The following is a 20,406-nucleotide window of genomic DNA, read 5'->3' on the forward strand; positions in this document are numbered from 1 at the left end:
GTATAAGGCGATAGGATATACCGTTCACGCTTTTGTGGCCTTTGTCATTAATGAATCTTAAGGCCACATAACATTCGTCTTCAAAGTTCTTCACTTTTCAGCGTTTCGAACCGCTGCTGAGGTATTCTTCAGAATTCCTCTAGTGTCCCTGGATCGACAGTGTTCAGCCATCCAGGGACCCCAGTGGAAGCCAGTAGTATATTTCAGCAGATGGATATAAAACCCCTAGAAGGACAGTGTTCAGCCGTCCAGGGACCCCAGTGGAGCCCTGAGAAGATGCAAAACCTCTGAATGGACAGTGTTCAGCCATCGAGGCATCCCAATCGAACCTGAAGAAGATTCCAACAGAGGGATCGAAAACCCGTGGATAGACAGTGTTCAGCGATCCAGAGACCCCAGTCGAACCCTGATAAAGATTCCAACAGAGGGATCGAAACGCTAGGCAGAGGAGAAGCTGATGTGGCCAAATGCATTAGTAGATTTAATCATCAACCAGCATGGTAGGAAGTGAGTTAAGATGAAATAAGTTCCAATGGTACTTGACAGAACGACAGAAAGCGAAGACTGCAGGGGAAGATGGAGACTGAAAAATAGCCAACAAATAACTAAGAACGTTGCGAATAGGTGATTCCATGAGATGAAGTGTTTGGAAGGAAGTCGTGGTGGGCTACATTAAACCAGTCATGAAACAGAGGATTTTCCCTCCCAATTCCTCTCCTCCTGACGAAATAAATCTCGGGTGAACAGCCTGGTATGAGTGTGCATAGGACACAATATTTCGGCAATCGACCACGTTGCCATCATCAGGTGCGCTGATGTACTGACCGGCGGTGGGCCGGTGCCATGTATATATAGGACAATCCCCCTCCCGTTCCTCCCTTAGGCGCTTCCTATGAGTCGGTGCGGTCCAGGTACAGCGTCCGTTCTCCCGCCGCCTGGGCGCTGCGTCCTACGTCTCCTCGTTCAGGAGGGTCTGCCGGCACCGCTCTCGTTATTCTTCCCTCCTCCCCCGAAGTCGGTACACTCTGGGAAATATCCTTTTTCTTCTTAATCCGGGTGATCGCGGGTTCCCACGCCTTGCTAAGGATGTAACCGCTGTCACGATTTAACTGTGGCTCCCTTACTCTAATCTCTATGACTTCTTTGATGACACAGTTCCAGTATTTGGAAGTCTGTGTCAGGACTTTGGTTTGGTCATAATCCATGCTGTGGAGTTCCGACAGGCAATGCTCAGCGATTGCCGACTTACTGGGCTGTTGCAGTCTGATGTGCCGTTGATGTTCTCAGCGTCGGTCCTCAATGGTACGAATGGTCTGACCTATGTATACACTCCCGCATTGCTCGGAGGAAAACCAAGGGCCTTCTTGATAGTGTCAAGGACAACCTTGGTCTACGTAAATCAGGGATTTATCAGATACCTTGCTAACGCGGGAGTCAGTACATCAGCGCACCTGATGATGGCAACGTCGTCGATTGCCGACATATTGTGTCATATGCACATTCATACCAGGCTGTTCACCCGAGATTTATTTCGTCATAAAATACGCCTGGAGAAATTGAAGAATCACTCCTCTCCTGCTGGTCTACCAAAAAGAGTTCTAACTACACTCCTGGAAATGGAAAAAAGAACACATTGACACCGGTGTGTCAGACCCACCATACTTGCTCCGGACACTGCGAGAGGGCTGTACAAGCAATGATCACACGCACGGCACAGCGGACACACCAGGAACCGCGGTGTTGGCCGTCGAATGGCGCTAGCTGCGCAGCATTTGTGCACCGCCGCCGTCAGTGTCAGCCAGTTTGCCGTGGCATACGGAGCTCCATCGTAGTCTTTAACACTGGTAGCATGCCGCGACAGCGTGGACGTGAACCGTATGTGCAGTTGACGGACTTTGAGCGAGGGCGTATAGTGGGCATGCGGGAGGCCGGGTGGACGTACCGCCGAATTGCTCAACACGTGGGGCGTGAGGTCTCCACAGTACATCGATGTTGTCGCCAGTGGTCGGCGGAAGGTGCACGTGCCCGTCGACCTGGGACCGGACCGCAGCGACGCACGGATGCACGCCAAGACCGTAGGATCCTACGCAGTGCCGTAGGGGACCGCACCGCCACTTCCCAGCAAATTAGGGACACTGTTGCTCCTGGGGTATCGGCGAGGACCATTCGCAACCGTCTCCATGAAGCTGGGCTACGGTCCCGCACACCGTTAGGCCGTCTTCCGCTCACGCCCCAAGATCGTGCAGCCCGCCTCCAGTGGTGTCGCGACAGGCGTGAATGGAGGGACGAATGGAGACGTGTCGTCTTCAGCGATGAGAGTCGCTTCTGCCTTGGTGCCAATAATGGTCGTATGCGTGTTTGGCGCCGTGCAGGTGAGCGCCACAATCAGGACTGCATACGACCGAGGCACACAGGGCCAACACCCGGCATCATGGTGTGGGGAGCGATCTCCTACACTGGCCGTACACCACTGGTGATCGTCGAGGGGACACTGAATAGTGCACGGTACATCCAAACCGTCATCGAACCCATCGTTCTACCATTCCTAGACCGGTAAGGGAACTTGCTGTTCCAACAGGACAATGCACGTCCGCATGTATCCCGTGCCACCCAACGTGCTCTAGAAGGTGTAAGTCAACTACCCTGGCCAGCAAGATCTCCGGATCTGTCCCCCATTGAGCATGTTTGGGACTGGATGAAGCGTCGTCTCACGCGGTCTGCACGTCCAGCACGAACGCTGGTCCAACTGAGGCGCCAGGTGGAAATGGCATGGCAAGCCGTTCCACAGGACTACATCCAGCATCTCTACGATCGTCTCCATGGGAGAATAGCAGCCTGCATTGCTGCGAAAGGTGGATATACACTGTACTAGTGCCGACATTGTGCATGCTCTGTTGCCTGTGTCTATGTGCCCGTGGTTCTGTCAGTGTGATCATGTGATGTATCTGACCCCAGGAATGTGTCAATAAAGTTTCCCCTTCCTGGGACAATGAATTCACGGTGTTCTTATTTCAGTTTCCAGGAGTGTAGATATGAGTTTCAGCGCAGTGTAGCAAGATCAGAAAGTACTGTGGCTGTGCACATACCTGCATCGGCCTTGGAGGCAGGCTTGGCCGGGCGTCCTCGCTTCTTCCTGGCGTCCTGCGCCGCCTCAGGCGCTGCGGCGACGGCCGGGGACAGACCCAGCGTCGGGCTCTGCAACTGGCCGACCGCTGTGGGGGTGGCGGAGGTGGCGGCGGTGGCGTCGCGAGGTGGCGTCGGCAGCGCCGGAGGGGGCGTGGCCTGCGGCGGCGAGTCGGTGGCGCGCATCGCCTGCAGCTGTCGCACGCAGCTGCGCACCGCTGCGGGGACCACCTCGTCCGGCAGCGTCCGCAACCACGGCGCGATGTCTGCGAACACACGCACTGCGCGCTCTAAAACTGCGATAAACACGCCGTCTTAGCAACAGGTGCTGCCTGTAGTTTTATCGCCCTGCAGATAGCGACTAACACCCTATCTAGGGGACGAATAGAGAACACGTGTCCTCAGACTAGGCGTGGACCGTATCGAGGACTCGGTTTCCGAAGATTATGGTGATCACTGATACATGAGCTCACTGGACTGTTCCGTAACACATCGCTTTCATGCGATCACAAGCGAATGAGCAATCGCAGAAAAATTCGGCTGGTCGTTCTAATTTTCTCGCTGTGTTCACTTGACGAGAAGTATGTGGGAGGAAGTAACTGGCTCTCACGATAAAATATTACTCATGCTTAACCCTCTGATCGCCAGTAGTTTCATCCTCAAACCACCATATTATTAATTTTGCTTCCGCGTGAAACCACCGACGCTATTGCATGACACTCTACAATGAAAAAAGTCTAACATATTTCTACAGGGGCAAAGTTTTAAACATGGCTGCTTCGTTCAGTGACCGTTTCTAAATTAAAATTGAAACAAATGAACCCTCGGTCACTATTATTTTTTGTCTTATTGACAAGGTTTCAACACTTCTAAGAGTGCCTTTATCAGAATTAAAACAATTAAAATGGCCTATAACATAGTTACAAGACATTTTTATATAAAAAGTGTAAGTGCTGACTAATAATAAAAGACAGAGGAAAAAGGAAGTAGGTTACAGTACACTTGTTCGCCCACTGCTTGAACACTGCTCACTGGTGTGGGATCCGTACCAGATAGGGTTGATAGAAGAGATAGAGCAGATCCAACGGAGAGCAGCGCGCTTCGTTACAGGATCATTTAGCAATCGCGAAAGCGTTACGGAGATGATAGATAAACTCCAGTGGAAGACTCTGCAAGAGAGACGCTCAGTAGCTCGGTGCGGGCTTTTGTTGAAGTTTCGAGAACATACCTTCACCGAGGAGTCAAGCAGTATATTGCTCACGTGTATCTCGCGAAGAGATCCTGAGGGTAAAATCAGAGAGATTAGAGCCCACACAGAGGCATACCGACAATCTTTCCTTCCACGAACAATATGAGACTGGAATGGAAGAGAGAACCGATAGAGGTACCCTTCGCCACACACCGTCATGTGGCTTGCGGAGTATGGATGTAGATGTAGAAGGAATGTGTGAAGGCGAGCCACTATGGGCTGCTCGCACCTGTACAGCCACAGGTTGCAACGGACTGAGGCGCCCGTGTTAACAAGTGTGGGCTGGTGAACATGACATTGCATCGAGAATGCCATCTACTAGCCGCAGGTACAACTTGGCTACTTAACATCCAAGTATAGACAGACGAAAATTATAATGAATATTGTTCAGTGCATAATGTAAAAAGCAATATTTTGTTTAACGAAGACAGAAAAAGTAACATTTTGTCTGCATCAGAGCTTAGAAGTACAGTTTGAAGCATAAAAACATCATTATAGAAAATACAGGAAGGGCTGAATGACACAGCTTATACAAAGCGATGTAACATGAAATACAGCCAATAAACCATATAATAAATGAAAAATTATAAATTAACTTGGATGGAAAAAGCATTTCGGTAAACTGCACAATGAGACCCGAAATTAAATGTCAAGTAACGGCTTTATACCGTTGTAGAAATTTTTATTGCGCAACTGCAGTTGTTCATTGAGAATGAGACTATCATTTCGAGAAAGATGTTTAAAATTCTCTAATTCTTCCAGAATATCTAATTTACGTCTTTTCTTTGCGGTGTGCAAAATGTTGATATCGCAAATAGCTTTAGGCGCGTGACCTATAATTATAGACGCTAGACCTTTCTAAAGGGGACCGAATCGATTTTAAATTATGAATGAAGGTTTTTTTTTTTTCAAATTATTATTGGTAGATAATGCAACGATGCAGTTGTATTTATTACGAAGAAGGCGTTGGATCTGATAGGAGATGGGCCCCACGAAAGGAATAGAGAAATATTTTTTCGTGTTGGATTCAGCGATAGAAGTGCCGAGCGTAGGAACTCTTTTAGTAGTTTTCTTTTTAAGGATGCCATCTACTATGCTAGGTTTATACTCGTTATTAACTGCTATGGTTTTGAGTAAATTGATTTCGTCGTTGAACTTTCCTTTCTAAAGTGGAATGGAAGTAGCTCGGTGAATAGCAGAATTACAGAAGGCGTTTTTATGAGACTGTGGATGAATAGAAGACGCAGGTACGATCTGATCATTATATGTTTCTTTACGATTTTATTATCATCTATTGTAAGCGTCAAGTCAAAAAAGTTTAATTGGTGGGCCTCGTTTACAAGTTCGATGGTGAAAGATATTTTCTCACGAAGATCATTGAAGAGATTGAAAATACGGTCAATGCCACCAGCGGGTCCCTTGTAGATGATTAAAGTATCATCATCGTATCTGAAATAGGAAAGAATGCCTAGTGATGTAGCTGAAAATCAGTTAAAGACTTTTCTTCTAGAGAGTTGATGAAAATATCGGCAAGAATCCCAGCTAAGGGATTTCCCACAGTGAGACCGGCGGATTGCTGGCACAATTGTTCACTAAATTCAAAATAGTTGTACTTGACTACGACTATGATAAGATTCATGAAGTCAGTGATTTGTTCATCTGAAAAATCTTTTTCAAAATGACGTAAATTTTTTTTCTGCGATTATAAGCGTTTCTTGTACAGGGACATTAGTGTAAAGATTATCTTGCATACGACGCAATCAGAATGTAGCCAGGTATATGTGAAGAGTGTGTGATTCACTGCAAAGAAGGCGTAACAATGTGTCAAGATGCTTGCGAACCACATGCAGCAAAGCCTTTAGTGTCTACTTCTACGTAACTGATGGATAACAACGAGAGGATAGATTGGCCAATAACCCGACAGTTACTGGTTTCCGGACGTTCATTATGGGAGCTTTTCTTCGTGTTTTGACCAATATGTAGGGAAATAGAATACGTTGTTTTTAAACATCCGGTACAGAAAGTGGCACTTTATAGCGCTGTAAATGAACCAGAACTGACGTTAAACTGATCCTCGACACTAACGTAAGTCATGGCACTGATATGGTGTCTATGTGACCGTAGGATATTAAGGCGGATTTAGGTGGAGACGGGCCAGAATGGCAGAAATAGCTGTCGTGACTGAACTTGCTCGTGACCACACCGTGAATCAAGCCGCACAATTTATTGCTGTATCAGTGACGACTGTCCAGTGCGTCTATAAACAATGGTGTCCCACATGACACATGTCGTAATAACAGTGATAATAAAAACATCCTAATCGACAGGAAACGGGAACGAGTGTCACGCCTTGTTAACGAAAATCGTTTACAAATCCGACAGAAATTTCTGCTGTCAGTGAATGCAGGCCAATATCAACCACTTTCCGAGCGAACATTGTGACGGGAACTGTAATACACTCGTGAGCCAAAACATTATGACCACCTGCTTAATAGCTTGTTTGTCTGTCCTTGGAACAAAATACGTCACTGATTCTGCATATCAGGGATTTTGTTGGTAGGATTGTGCAGTTACGTGGCATTAGATGTAATTCCCATAAATAACGGGCCGCTGATTTGCGTATGCAGTGATGGCGCCCGATAGCGACCCAAATGGGTTCCATAGGATTTAAATCAGGCAAATCTGGTCGCCGAGAGTTCACTACAATGTTCCTCAAACCACTGTAGCACGGTTCTGGCTCCGAGATACGGACAATTATATTGCTCAAATATGACACCGCCAACGGGAAAGACGTCAAGCATGAAGAGATGTAGGTGGCTCGCAGTTCTACATCTACATTTATACTCCGCAAGCCACCCAACGGTGTGTGGCGGAGGGCACTTTACGTGCCACTGTCATTATCTCCCTTTCCTGTTCCAGTCGCGTATGGTTCGCGGGAAGAACGACTGTCTGAAAGCCTCTGCGCGCGCTCTAATCTCTCTAATTTTACATTCGTGATCTCCTCGGGAGGTATAAGTAGGGGGAAGCAATATATTCGATACCTCATCCAGAAACGCACCCTCTCGAAACCTGGCGAGCAAGCTACACCGCGATGCAGAGCGCCTCTCTTGCAGAGTCTGCCACTTGAGTTTGTTAAACATCTCCGTAACGCTATCACGCTTACCAAATAACCCTGTGACGAAACGCGCCGCTCTTCTTTGGATCTTCTCTATCTCCTCCGTCAACCCGATCTGGTACGGATCCCACACTGATGAGCAATACTCAAGTATAGGTCGAACGAGTGTTTTGTAAGCCACCTCCTTTGTTGATGGACTACATTTTCTAAGGACTCTCCCAATGAATCTCAACCTGGTACCCGACTTACCAACAATTAATTTTATATGATCATTCCACTTCAAATCGTTCCGCACGCATACTCCCAGATATTTTACAGAAGTAACTGCTACCAGTGTTTGTTCCGCTATCATATAATCATACAATAAAGGATCCTTCTTTCTATGTATTCGCAATACATTACATTTGTCTATGTTAAGGGTCAGTTGCCACTCCCTGCACCAAGTGCCTATCCGCTGCAGATCTTCCTGCATTTCGCTACAATTTTCTAATGCTGCAACTTCTCTGTATACTACAGCATCATCCGCGAAAAGCCGCATGGAACTTCCGACACTATCTACGAGGTCATTTATATATATTGTGAAAAGCAATGGTCCCATAACACTCCCCTGTGGCACGCCAGAGGTTACTTTAATGTCTGTAGACGTCTCTCCGTTGATAACAACATGCAGTTGTCAGCTTGTCTTCGATTACTAGCACAGGTCCCATGCAAGCCCAGGAAAATGTCTCCCATAGAATAATACCGCTCCCAACAGCCTGCGTCAGTAACGCACTGCACGTCTCGAGCATCCGTTCACCTCGATGACGGCGTTTGCGAAGACGACCATCGACCTAGTGTAACAAAAATGTTATTCACCCGAAGAGCCCACACGTTTCCATTGATGTTTTTTTTAATGTTTTCATGCGATCGGCAACTGTTAATATTTATCTTGTTTTTTGTGCCACTGCTGAGTTTCGACGTTTTAAAGTGCACCATTACAAGGCTTTTTTTGTGAAAAAAAAATGCTATATCGGCAGAAATTCTGCAATACGGTAGTGAAAATAAACTAAAAACTAACAGTTGCAGGCGCCATGGGCTCATTGAAAAACTCGTGGATGCTTTGGATCTACATTCAAAGAAAATTATTAAATCACTGCCCCATCAGGCACGGGGTAAAGTATAGTATAAATGCATCAAAGCCAAGCAAATGAAGCCTAATCATTGCTTTTAACTTTAACTAAAAATAACATACTCAATATCTATGGTTGATTACATTTAAAAAAATTCTAACAATCTACTTGAAAATGGCCTAAGTCTACAACTGAGGAGCCGGCCGGAGTGGCCGAGCGGTTCTCGGCGCTCCAGTCTGGAACCGCGCGACCGCTACGGTCGCAGGTTCGAATCCTGCCTCGGGCATGGATGTGTGTGGTGTCTTTAGGTTAGTTAGGCTTAAGTAGTTCTAAGTTCTAGGGGACTTATGAGCACAGCAGTTGAGTCCCATAGTGCTCAGAGCCATTTGAACCATTTTACAACTGAGGAAGAGTATAGAAAATAAAAATTGACACTTGCAGGCGGCATGGAATCATTCAGAAAAATGTTAGTAACCTTGTAACCACGTCAAAAAGATATTTATACACTTTGTATTTATCTATGTACCCCATACACAAACAAATATACACATGTGTTGCAGTATTCTACAGTATTATCGGGTAAAGCGCTCGTGTCTCTGTAAAATTCATCATACCTGCACCTCTTTGTGACGTGGTCCGCCCGCTGCCCTTCCTCAAATGGCAGCCTCAGTCATTTCCTCACCGCCATCTATGATAGCACTGTAGATAAGCTGTCGGACAAACCGATCGAACCGCAGCCACACTCCGCTCAAATGACTGCCCCATTCACCGGTCTGCGACTCGTTCGTCTCCCCCGTACGGTAGTATCGGAGATAGCCGCAAGGCGCGCACTAGTCGTACACTCCGTTTTTGTCACCAGTTAATCGGATCTGCTGAGCAGTCCTAGTGGATGAAGGAAGCAAAGTGGCGTAGGGAAAGTAATAGCAGGATGTATGAAATTTGAAGCATTTTTTTGGCAGGGCACTGACAACTTAATTGCAGCTTCAGCTTTCTGTATAGCCTTATTCCAAAACTTTGCGCCGAGCGAGGTGGCGCTGTGGTTAGCACACTGAACTCGCATTCGGGAGGACGCCGGTTCAATCCAGCGTCCGGCCGTCCTGATTTAGGTTTTCTCTTCAGGCAAATGCCAGGACGGTTCCTTTGAAAATGCGTGGCCGACTTCCTTCCCTCATCCTTGGGACCGATGACCTTGCTATTTGGTCCTCTCCCCCAAATGTACCAACCAACCAATCAAAACTTTACAGGTATATCACTCGTTGCTCAGTTCAATTGAGGAGTTAATTCCGGAATAGAACACCAACTATCGACAGACAATATCAGGTGGAGAAATCACAAACGGACTCTTAAGTTTCCACAGCGGCAGTTATACTAGACTTGAGTATTATTTCGTAGTGACTATTCTCTGGCCTTTGCCCTCTTTAGTCTGTCCCGCCTCACGTAGGTAAATACGTAGTTTATTCCCTCTTCATTTCCTCAGTTGGAACATTTAGTGCTTCGACACTTTCTTTATTATTATTATTATTATTGTTATTATCATTAGTAGTAGTAGTAGTAGTAGTAGTATTTGTTTTCCGTCTTGTGCTCTAGGTGTCTTGGCTCCCAGAAACATCTCTTACATTGTAGAGGTTGAGCCTAAAGTGTAGCCCTGATCACAAAAATTTATTTCTAACTAACTTTGTTGGATACAGCTATGCCGTTTGTTGCAAATGGTAGCTGAAATCGCAAAGTCTTTTACAAATGCACTTCCACATTTACTCTGTTTGTTCCTATTTCATCATGTGGGTGATACGCAATTTCTTTTCATGATTTTGTCAACATTTCTTCCGTCACCGCCTCTACCGCTTCTCGTTTTCCTGCTGTAAGAGTCTGCACCATCGTGAACTGGTCAACTGAACACTTTATCCTTATGGCAACCCCACAAAAAGGTTAAGAGACGTTACGTTTGATGAACGCGATGGCCATTGTGTTTTACCGTCTATGTGGTCTACCTTTCCGAAAAGGTTTGATCGAAAAATTAGCGAACAAAAATTTGCAGTGCACCACTTTGTTGAAACTGTACTCATTGTTTAAATTCTCGTACCTGGGGTGCAATTTCAAGTTCCAGCATGTCCAGGTAAAACGTTGCCGTAATAGTAAAACTAAACTAAACTCCGTCCGAACAGGCCGTGGACAGCCCAACGGTACCGACCGGCCGCCGTGTCATCCTGAGACCACAGGCTTCACTGGATGCGGATATGAAGGGTCATGTGGTCAATACACCGCTCTCCCGGCCGTTTTGTCAGTTTACGAGACTGGAGCCGCTACTTCTCAATCAAGTAGCTCCTCAGTTTGCCTCACAAGGCCAGAGTACGCCCCGCTTGCCAACAGTTCCCGGCAGGCCGGATAGTCACCCATCCAAGTGCTAGCCCAGCCCGACAGCGCTTAACTTCGGTGATCTGACAGGGACCGGTGTTACCACTGAGGCAAGGCCGTTGGTGCCGTAATTGTAGGCTCATTGAAATAGACCATGCAGACATTAGGAATTCACTAAATGTATTCGCAATTGCGAAAAATGGACAACCATCAGCTGTAGAATGGAATGACGACAGGAAAATTTTTACCGGACGGAGACTCGAGCCCGGATTTCCCGCTCATTGCGAGCGGTCGCCTTACCACTTTATTTATTTATTTATTTTTTGTTCTGTATTTCTATATAGTTCGTTGCGTTTGGTCTGGGCGGCTGGGCGGACGTCACAAGACGTCCGTTCAAGTTGATAGTTGATTCTTTGACTCAGTTTTTCTATTAGAAAAAAAATGGCTCTGAGCACTATGGGACTTAACATCTACGGTCATCAGTCCCCTAGAACTTAGAACTACTTAAACCTAACTAACCTAAGGACATCACACAACACCCAGTCATCACGAAGCAGAGAAAATCCCTGACCCCGCCGGGAATCGAACCCGGGCGCAGGAAGCAAGAACGCTACCGCACAACCATGAGCTGCGGACTTTTCTATTACAGAGGGCACGAAGCCCTCTGACCGAACACGCTGAGCTACCGTGCTGGCTACCATTTGGCTATCCAATCGCGACTCACGGCCAGCCCCAAACTTCCATATGTCATCATCCATGCGTCTTCAGCCTGTACCCGTATATCCATCACGTATATTCCCGTACAGGTAAGACACATCACGTATATTCCCGTACAGGTAAAACATTTTACTTGAAATTCGCTTGCCCAGTGTCGGCATGTAAATACGATACTGCAGTGCGTCTCTTATTGTGAGTCCGCAGCTCGTGGTCGTGCGATAGCGTTCTCGCTTCCCGCGCGTGGGTTCCCGGGTTCGATTCCCGGCGGGGTCAGGGATTTTCTCTGCCTCGTGATAACTGGGTGTTGTGTGCTGTCCTTAGGTTAGTTAGGTTTAAGTAGTTCTAAGTTCTAGGGGATTGATGACCATAGATGTTAAGTCCCATAGTGCTCAAAGCCATTTTTCTTATTCTGAATTACGATGTGAGAAGGAGCTATGCATCGTAAATAACACAGGCACTGCAGTGTCATAGATATCTGTAGGTGTGTGCATAAAAAGCTTTTTGAGTTAAGCTACGACTTGCAAGAAGCTGTTAGCCGTATCTAGAATAGTTCCTTAGAAATAAATATTTGTAGTCATAGAAAGACATTACGTCCGCCCTCTATTACATTCTCCTCCGATTACTCCATCGCTCATACGATTTACGTGTAAAATCAAAGGTAGTTCATGCGTGAAAATCTGCAAAGCACAAAGTGATTGTTCTCAGTACTGTTCATACCGAACCAAGCACCGATGTGGCGAACGCGTTAACTTCCTTTGACGATCTGCTGAAAGAGCGAGAATCAGCCGAACCCGAGAGCGAGCGCCTACCAGCAGCGATTCCGGAAACAGCATTCACAAGGGACCCAACTCCTGCTTACTAACGAAAATACGATCATTTGGGATATCAAACGAAATTTGCGACTAGGTTGAGGGATTTATTGGTAGAGAGGACGCAGCATGTTATCTTTGACAGAGAATTATTCAGAGTGCAGGTATGCTCTAGGAAAGCGTGTTCCAGTCCTTAATGTTCATGTCGCATGTTAATGACCAGGCAGACGGTATTAACAGTAGCCTCAGCCTTTTTTGCAGATGATGCAGTTATCTATAAGGAAGTACTATCTGAAAAAAACTGCTCCATCATTCATAAAAATTGTGCTAAGGTCGAAAACTTTCTTTAAATATCGAAAAAGGTTTGTATTTACACGAGTGGGTAATCCTGAATTCGTGCCGAATCTTTGAGAGAAATACTCTAGCTCGAACAGATAAAAGTCATTTTAAAATACCCATATGTGTATCTTCTTCCACAAGTCTAGGCCGTTCATCTGTAAAACTACTTATTAATAGCAGATTCAAGAGTCTTAAATGAGATATTACTTCGATAAAAGCTAAACCGTTAACATATGCGGTACTACATACACCACAAAAGTGAAAAAAACTCAAGTATCCACAGGGCGACGAGGAAACGAAATGAAACCTCACTAGTTCGGAGGGCATCATACTATAAATACATGAACACGAGTAATTGAAGTACCGATTTTTAATATTAACTGCGGATGATTAATTGCTAATAATCCTTACATAATTCGCAACGTACTCTGCCACAGATGTGCACAAACAAAAAATAATGTGTATGTAGCCTTTAATAGTGATAAAAGAAAGTAGAGGCTTTCATATTCATTACACTGATGTTACATTATCACACATTAAAATCTCCAATACCTCAACATCGAAAACTGAAGAGCTACCAACCTCTGCCCCGCACACCTATCAGGTGCTGTGATAGAAATGACACACGAAAGTAACAAATCGCATTCGTGGGGCTTTCATGTTTGCATGGTTCATTTGCAGTAAATAATGCATATCGGGCAGCTACAATGCGACAAATGCTAGGTCAATGATGTTGCCAGCAGTGACAGTCAACATAGCTTAGTAACGAAGTCTGTAAGTAACATTGTATATTGGTGTCACTATTTCGCCTACATTTCTATAATAGTAACTGTGTGGTCATTTGCTGCCATTACCAGAAAATTTAAGTAAGTTCCAAATATTTAATATCTTCATTTTGACTAACTACGTCTTCCGACTTCACTTATGGTGAAAGTAAATTTATTTTAGGGTATGCCGAGAAGGAGAATGCTAACAGGTCAGGGTGAAAGACGAAGAGCTAGACAGACATAATTTTTGCGTAGAGAAAGTAATAGCAACATGGACATTCACAACGATAATGCATCTGTTTCATTTAATTACCATAATATCAATACGTGAGCATCGAATATTGAAGTACCGATTTTTAACATTAATTATACAAGGAGGCCAATGAAAACTGAATGGAAGCTTACCGTAGATGTACACAAAAGAAAAAATCATGTGTATGCAGAGCCATAAGGAGAGGTAGAAGAAAGTAGATATATACACATGAGGGAAAAGTTCGCGAGTCTCTGACATTGCTACCAACTTCTATCACCCGTAACGATCGGGTGTTATGGTAGAAACGACACACGGAAGTAACAAGGTTTCGTGAAGTTGCATTCAAGGGACGTTCATGTTTAAAAGTTGCAGATGGTTCATCTGCATTGACACTCGCATACTGGGCAGCTATAATGCAGCAACTGCTATGCCACTGATGTTGTCAACAGTGGAAAACGAAACGTAGTAACGAAGCCGTCGTGGACAACAAACATTGTTTATTATCATCGTTTTTCACTTACTTTGGTAAACGGAACTAACTCTGTGTTCGTTTGCTGCCGTCACCACAAAATTCAGAGTGTTCCTAATTTTCAGTATCTTCACCTTGAGTTGCTACAACGTCCCGTCCTATAAGGAAACTATGTTTGGTTTAGGCTATGCCTCGAAGAAGAACATTAACGGGTCGGCCTGAAAGAGGAAGAGCTAGAGAGACACAGATTTTGCGTAGACAAGCTGACAGATTGGTGCAAATGGCTCTGAGCACTATGGGACTTAACTTCTGAGGTCATCAGTCCTCTAGAACTTAAAACTACTTAAACCTAACTAACCTAAGGACATCACACAGACAACCATGGCCGAGGTAGGATTCGAACCTGCGACCGTAGCGGTCGCGCTGTTCCAGACCGTAGCGCCTAGAACCGCTCGGCCACCCCGGCCGGCAAACTGATAGGAATAATGCAGATGTTGATAACATGTTCTATCGAGGACAAATCTAGGGATCCTGCTGCTAACAAGAATATATCAACATCACGCAGGCGGTTCATACAGATTCATGCTGTGTGGACGAGGATTGTTCTGTTGTAAAGTGGCAGAACGCTTGAGAGTTAACATATGAGGATGCAGGATTTCCCAACATATGCCGTCAGAGTTCCCTTAATCACTGTCACCCGTGACCTGAAGTCATACCCAATGGCTCCCCACCGAGGGAAGTGGCGTAGTGGTTAGCACACTGGACTCGCATTCTGGAGGATGACGGTTCAAACCCGCGTCCGGCCATCCTGATTTAGGTTTTCTGTGACTTCCCTATATCGCTCAGCCGGCCGAAGTGGCCGTGCGGTTAAAGGCGCTGCAGTCTGGAACCGCAAGACCGCTACGGTCGCAGGTTCGAATCCTGCCTCGGGCATGGATGTTTGTGATGTCCTTAGGTTAGTTAGGTTTAACTAGTTCTAAGTTCTAGGGGACTAATGACCTCAGCAGTTGAGTCCCATAGTGCTCAGAGCCATTTTTGAACCTATATCGCTCCAGGCAAATGCCGCGATGGTTCCTTTGAAAAGGCACGGCCGACTTCCTTCCCCATGCTTCCCTAACCTGATGGGACCGATTGACCTCGCTGTCTGGTCTCCTCCCCCAAATTAGCCAACCAACCAATGGCTCCCCACACCGTAACGCCAGGAGTATCGTAACGCCAGGAGTATCACCACAATGCCTCTCCAAAACATTGGAAAAATAGTATCTCAATCCAGATTTGCCACCATGCTAGCCGACAGTGGTTATCCAAGTGATGCATAACCATGATTCAACCCTGAGGACAATATGATACCAATCATCAGTAGTCCGTGCTTCTCAGTGACGGCATCACTCCAAATGCAGCTGTTTCTGTTGCGGTGTTAACCGCAGTCCATGCACAGGATGGTAATTCCCTAGTCCATATGCAGCCAGTGTCCAACGAATGCTGACGGATGGTCCAGAATGTTGCAGGGACTCCACTGATCGTTCTCTGATAGCAGTTGAGAAAGAGTTACGTCGTGACTGGTGCACAATACAGTAATCCTCCCTTGTGGTGGCCAAATATGGTCAGCCGGAACATTGATGACGAGTAAGTCTGCCCTCACATTCCTTCCACACACTCCAGTATCGGGCTGATGTCACATCTCATTGTCCCACAAAGATGGATATTGTATGATTCGACCAGCCAGCCAAATGGTGACCAACAATGAGGGCCCTTTCCAACTTTCTCAAGTGCTGATAACGCTGTCTCACACGTGTACGAGGCGCCGCACGGTGATCACACAACATCAGAAGCTGTCCACACCCCTTGTATGCCCTGCCAGACCTAGTGACAACATTAGATACCGCAACATTAGTGCACTCTGGTGGCTGTTCCACCTGTCACAGAGAGCTGTAACTCTAAATCACTTAACATACTCGCTGATGGCACGTATGTGTACGACGGTAGTTAGTCAGATCGTTCAAATGGCTCTGAGTACTATGGGACTTAACTGCTGAGGTCATCAGTCCCCTAGAACGTAGAACTACTTAAACCTAACTAACCTAAGGACATCAGACACATCCATGCCCGAGGCAAGATTCGAACCTACGACCGTAGGGGTCGCGCGGCTCCAGACTGTAGCACCTAGAACCGCTCGGCCACCCCGGCCGGCGCTAGTTAGTTAGTTAACATGTTCCACAGATCACCTGAACGGTTCATTTATCAAAATATGGAGAGTGTCATTTTACAGGATATTTATTCATGATTTGTGTTAACATTAATGAGCCTACTCATGCAACTTCACTTAGAAATAATATTTCCTTTTTCTCTGTTTGGCAGCGTTTAAGTAGAAATTTGTCAATGGAACAGAAGAAGTCGTCCAGCACAAAAGATTTTAAGTTAGATTTAAAACTTGTTTTGCTACCTGTCAGACATTTTATGTTGATGGGGAAATGATCAAAAATTTTTGTTGCTGCATGAATATTGAAATCCTTACATTGACATCCGCCAGTGTCTTCCGGGTGCTTCTGTTTTATTGTCAGGCAGTGTATTTCGCAAAATAAAAGTTTCTCCATTTTTGTACATTCTCATCTTAGTCGTCTTCGACGTGAAAATGTGTAGTTTGGTCAATAATTACAATACAGCGGAACGCAACGATACAAACTCTTGAGAAAGATGTATTGTAGAACAAACACATTTCTATATTTTAAAATAATTTTTATTCAGTTCCAGCCTTTCCACGGACATGCTGAAAAGTAATGCCTCGAAATATTTTATGTGAAAACTCTTGAGGTTTTTTATTAATATAAATTTTACTAACATAAATAGATCTGTACGTCACACCTCTGCTACCGTTTTCAACGCAACACTGGCGATGTCACTTTGTTCCACCTCCAGCAATATGATCTACCAGCTAAAAATATCTGCAGCGTAGAAGTCAGGAGCTGAGTGCAAGTTCTATTCGTAACCGCACACAGTATCTACATAATGCACGCCACACCCTTTTAATTGCTTCTTCGGTGGCGTCTATCTACTTCCTTGTGCTATCTGATTCCCTAGCAGGACTCCCGTCGTAGAAACTTTATCGGTACAAACACGCGCGCTTGTTTATCAACACTTAGCGCTGGTTGTTTCCTCGTGGCCGACTGGTGGTCGTGCGGTGTATCTGACGAGGAAAAGTTGCCCGCAGATAAAGGCCTCTCTTCCGCAAGCTATTGCAGGGGTTCAGTAAACAACTGCGCAATTTATCAGCTCTTCATGAGACTGTATTCAGAAGGTTGCCTGGGATTTTGTTGGTGTCTGCTGCATTCATTACAGTTCCACGCCATCGAACAATGTTTGCATATTTCCTACACAGCACCTTGAGTTTTTGTTCCTATAACACAACTTCCTTTTCCTCTTTCTGGCTTTTCCTACGGAGGTTGCCGACACGTGGCTTCAGTATCGGTTCATGTTCTATTTGGAGGTTGGATTATTCTTTCCGGGAACTTAGTACCCATACAAAAATATTTACGATAAGAGCGTGGGTAAAAGAGATGGTTTTATATTACATTCGTCTACACCTGCAAAATCCACTGTACACAACGTGCTAGCCACTGTAAGGACATATTAAGGGACAAATGGGCAGGAATGAGCCTAGGCTGAGGCTAAAGAATTATTCTGAAGTAATTACATGTAAAATAGGCTTTCTCAGCATATCCACCTTTCAACTAGAGTTCGCGTCACTGATCGGTTTGCGTGTAAATATGTGTTTAATGACCATACGGGTCAAGAATTATTATCGGTATGTATAGGAGCCGAGGGATGCTGCAAACTACCCTACTGGCCATTAAAATTGCTACATCACGAAGATGACGTGCTACACACGCGAAATTTAACCGACAAGACGAAGATGCTGTGATATGCAAATGATTACCTTTTCAGAGCATTCACAAAAGGTTGGCGCCGGTGGCGACACCTACAACGTGCTGACATGAGGAAAGTTTCCAACCGATTTCTCATACACAAACAGCAGTTGCCCGGCGTTGCCTGGTGAAACGTTGATGTGATGCCTCGTGTAAGGAGGAGAAATGCGTACCATCACGTTTCCGACTTTGATAAAGGTCGGACTGTAGCCTATCGCGATTGCGGTTTATCGTATCGCGACATTGCTGCTCGCGCTGGTCGAGATCCAATAACTGTTAGCAGAATACGGAATCGGCGGGTTCAGAAGGGTAATACGGAACGCCGTGCTGGATCCCAACGGCCTCGTATCGCTAGCAGTCGAGATGACAGGCATCTTATACGCATGGCTGTAACGGATCGTAAAGCCACGTCTCGATCCCTGAGTCAACAGACGGGGACGTTTGCAAGACAACAACCATCTGCACGAACATGGACTATCAGCTCGGAGACCATGGCTGCGGTTACCCTTGACGCTGCATCACAGACAGTAGCGCCTGCGATGGCGTACTCAACGACGAACCTGGGTGCACGAATGGCAAAACGTCATTTTTTCAGATGAATCCAGGTTCTGTTTACAGCATGATGATGGTCGCATCCGTGTTTGGCGATATCGCTGTGAACGCACATTGGAAGCGTGTATTCGTCATCGCCATACAGGCGTATTACCCGGCGTGATGGTATGAGGTGCCATTGGTTACACGTCGCAGTCACATCTTGTTCGCATTGACGCTACTTTGAACAGTGGACGTTACATTTCAGATGTGTTACGACCCCTAGCTTTACCCTTCATTCGATCCCTGCGAATCTTACATTTCAGCAGGATAATGCACGACCGCATGTTGCAGGTCCTGTACGGGCCTTTCTGGATACAGGAAATGTTCAACTGCTGCCCTGGCCAGCACATTCTCCAGATCTCTCACCAACTGAAAACGTCTGGTCAATGGTGGCCGAGCAACTGGCTCGTCACAATACGCAAGTCCCTACTCTTGATGAACTGTGGTGTTGTGTTGAAGCTGCATGGACAGCTGTACCTGTACACGCCATACAAGCTCTGTTTGACTCAATGCCCAGGCGTATCAAGGCCGTTATTACGGCCAGAGGTGGTTGTTCTGGGTTCTGATTTCTCAGGATCTGTGCACCCAAATTGCTTGAAAATGTAATCACATGTCAGTTCTAGTATAATATATTTGTACAATGAATACCCGTTTATCATCTGCATTTCTTCTTGGTGTAGCAATTTTAATGGCCAGTAGTGTATACGCCAGTCGCTGACAAAGTCGTTGTGAATTAAATGTATTCCATCGACAGCATTCCAACCGTCTCCCTCCGTTTCTAATACCTCTGTACCTCTTGTACTTCTACGGCCAACTGGCCTAAAACTCGGAGTTAAAGTATGTAGCATAGTGGAGTGCTAACTATAAAAAAGTAAAACGTGCACACTTTTTGCCTCTCACTTAATGTTTATGAGTGCCTATCGAACACACAGGGGTTGAACAAAAATATGGGAACACCGGAAACCCAACACATTACCATGCTAAATACGTTGTAGACTATAGACAAACCTTTGGCATTCAAAACAGCTTCCAACCGTCTCGGAATGGATAAATACAGTTCCTCTGCCGTTTTCAAGGGGATCTTAAACCACTGTTCCTGCAAAATGGTGAGAAAATCAGGTAACGATGATGGAGGTTGATAGCAAACAAGCACCGCTCTCCCCATATTAACAACAAAGGCCCAATGATGCTGAGATATCGAGACTGTGGTGGCCCACGGGTGGGGCGGCAATTCATCCTCGTGTTCACAAAACCATTTCTGGACGATGCAAGCTGTGTCAACACATGATCCGGCGATTTGGAACACAGCCTCACCATTGGATAAGAAACATTATACCAAGGAATCTGATCAGCCAAAATGGTCACATAATCGTTGGTAGAAATGCGACCTTACAGAGAAATCATGGGGCCTATGGAACACCAAAATAAGGGTGCCAAGATCATCATCGAGCACACTTCGGCTCCCCTGGTTACGGCAGCGCCTACCATACGAGTAACAACAATATTCCCACCTTAAGATTCACTTAGCTTCCTCGTAATTCACTCACATCTACACTGTTCTGACCGCGACGTACTCTTGCAATTAAT

At 45.6% G+C, this 20,406-nt stretch overlaps 1 protein-coding gene across 1 annotated transcript in view; it reads right to left on the reverse strand.

Annotated features, from left to right (window-relative positions):
• Positions 1-20,406, reverse strand: part of LOC126160506 (uncharacterized) — a 219,525-nt gene that overhangs the window by 80,000 nt on the left and 119,119 nt on the right. Inside the window, exon 3 of the mRNA XM_049916912.1 lies at positions 3,087-3,389. Within this exon, the coding sequence (XP_049772869.1) occupies positions 3,087-3,389 (303 nt within the window). The remainder of the gene's footprint in view (positions 1-3,086; positions 3,390-20,406) is intronic.

The sequence above is a fragment of the Schistocerca cancellata genome, chromosome 2 (assembly GCF_023864275.1).
Source record: "Schistocerca cancellata isolate TAMUIC-IGC-003103 chromosome 2, iqSchCanc2.1, whole genome shotgun sequence".
Classification (NCBI taxonomy): domain Eukaryota; kingdom Metazoa; phylum Arthropoda; class Insecta; order Orthoptera; family Acrididae; genus Schistocerca; species Schistocerca cancellata.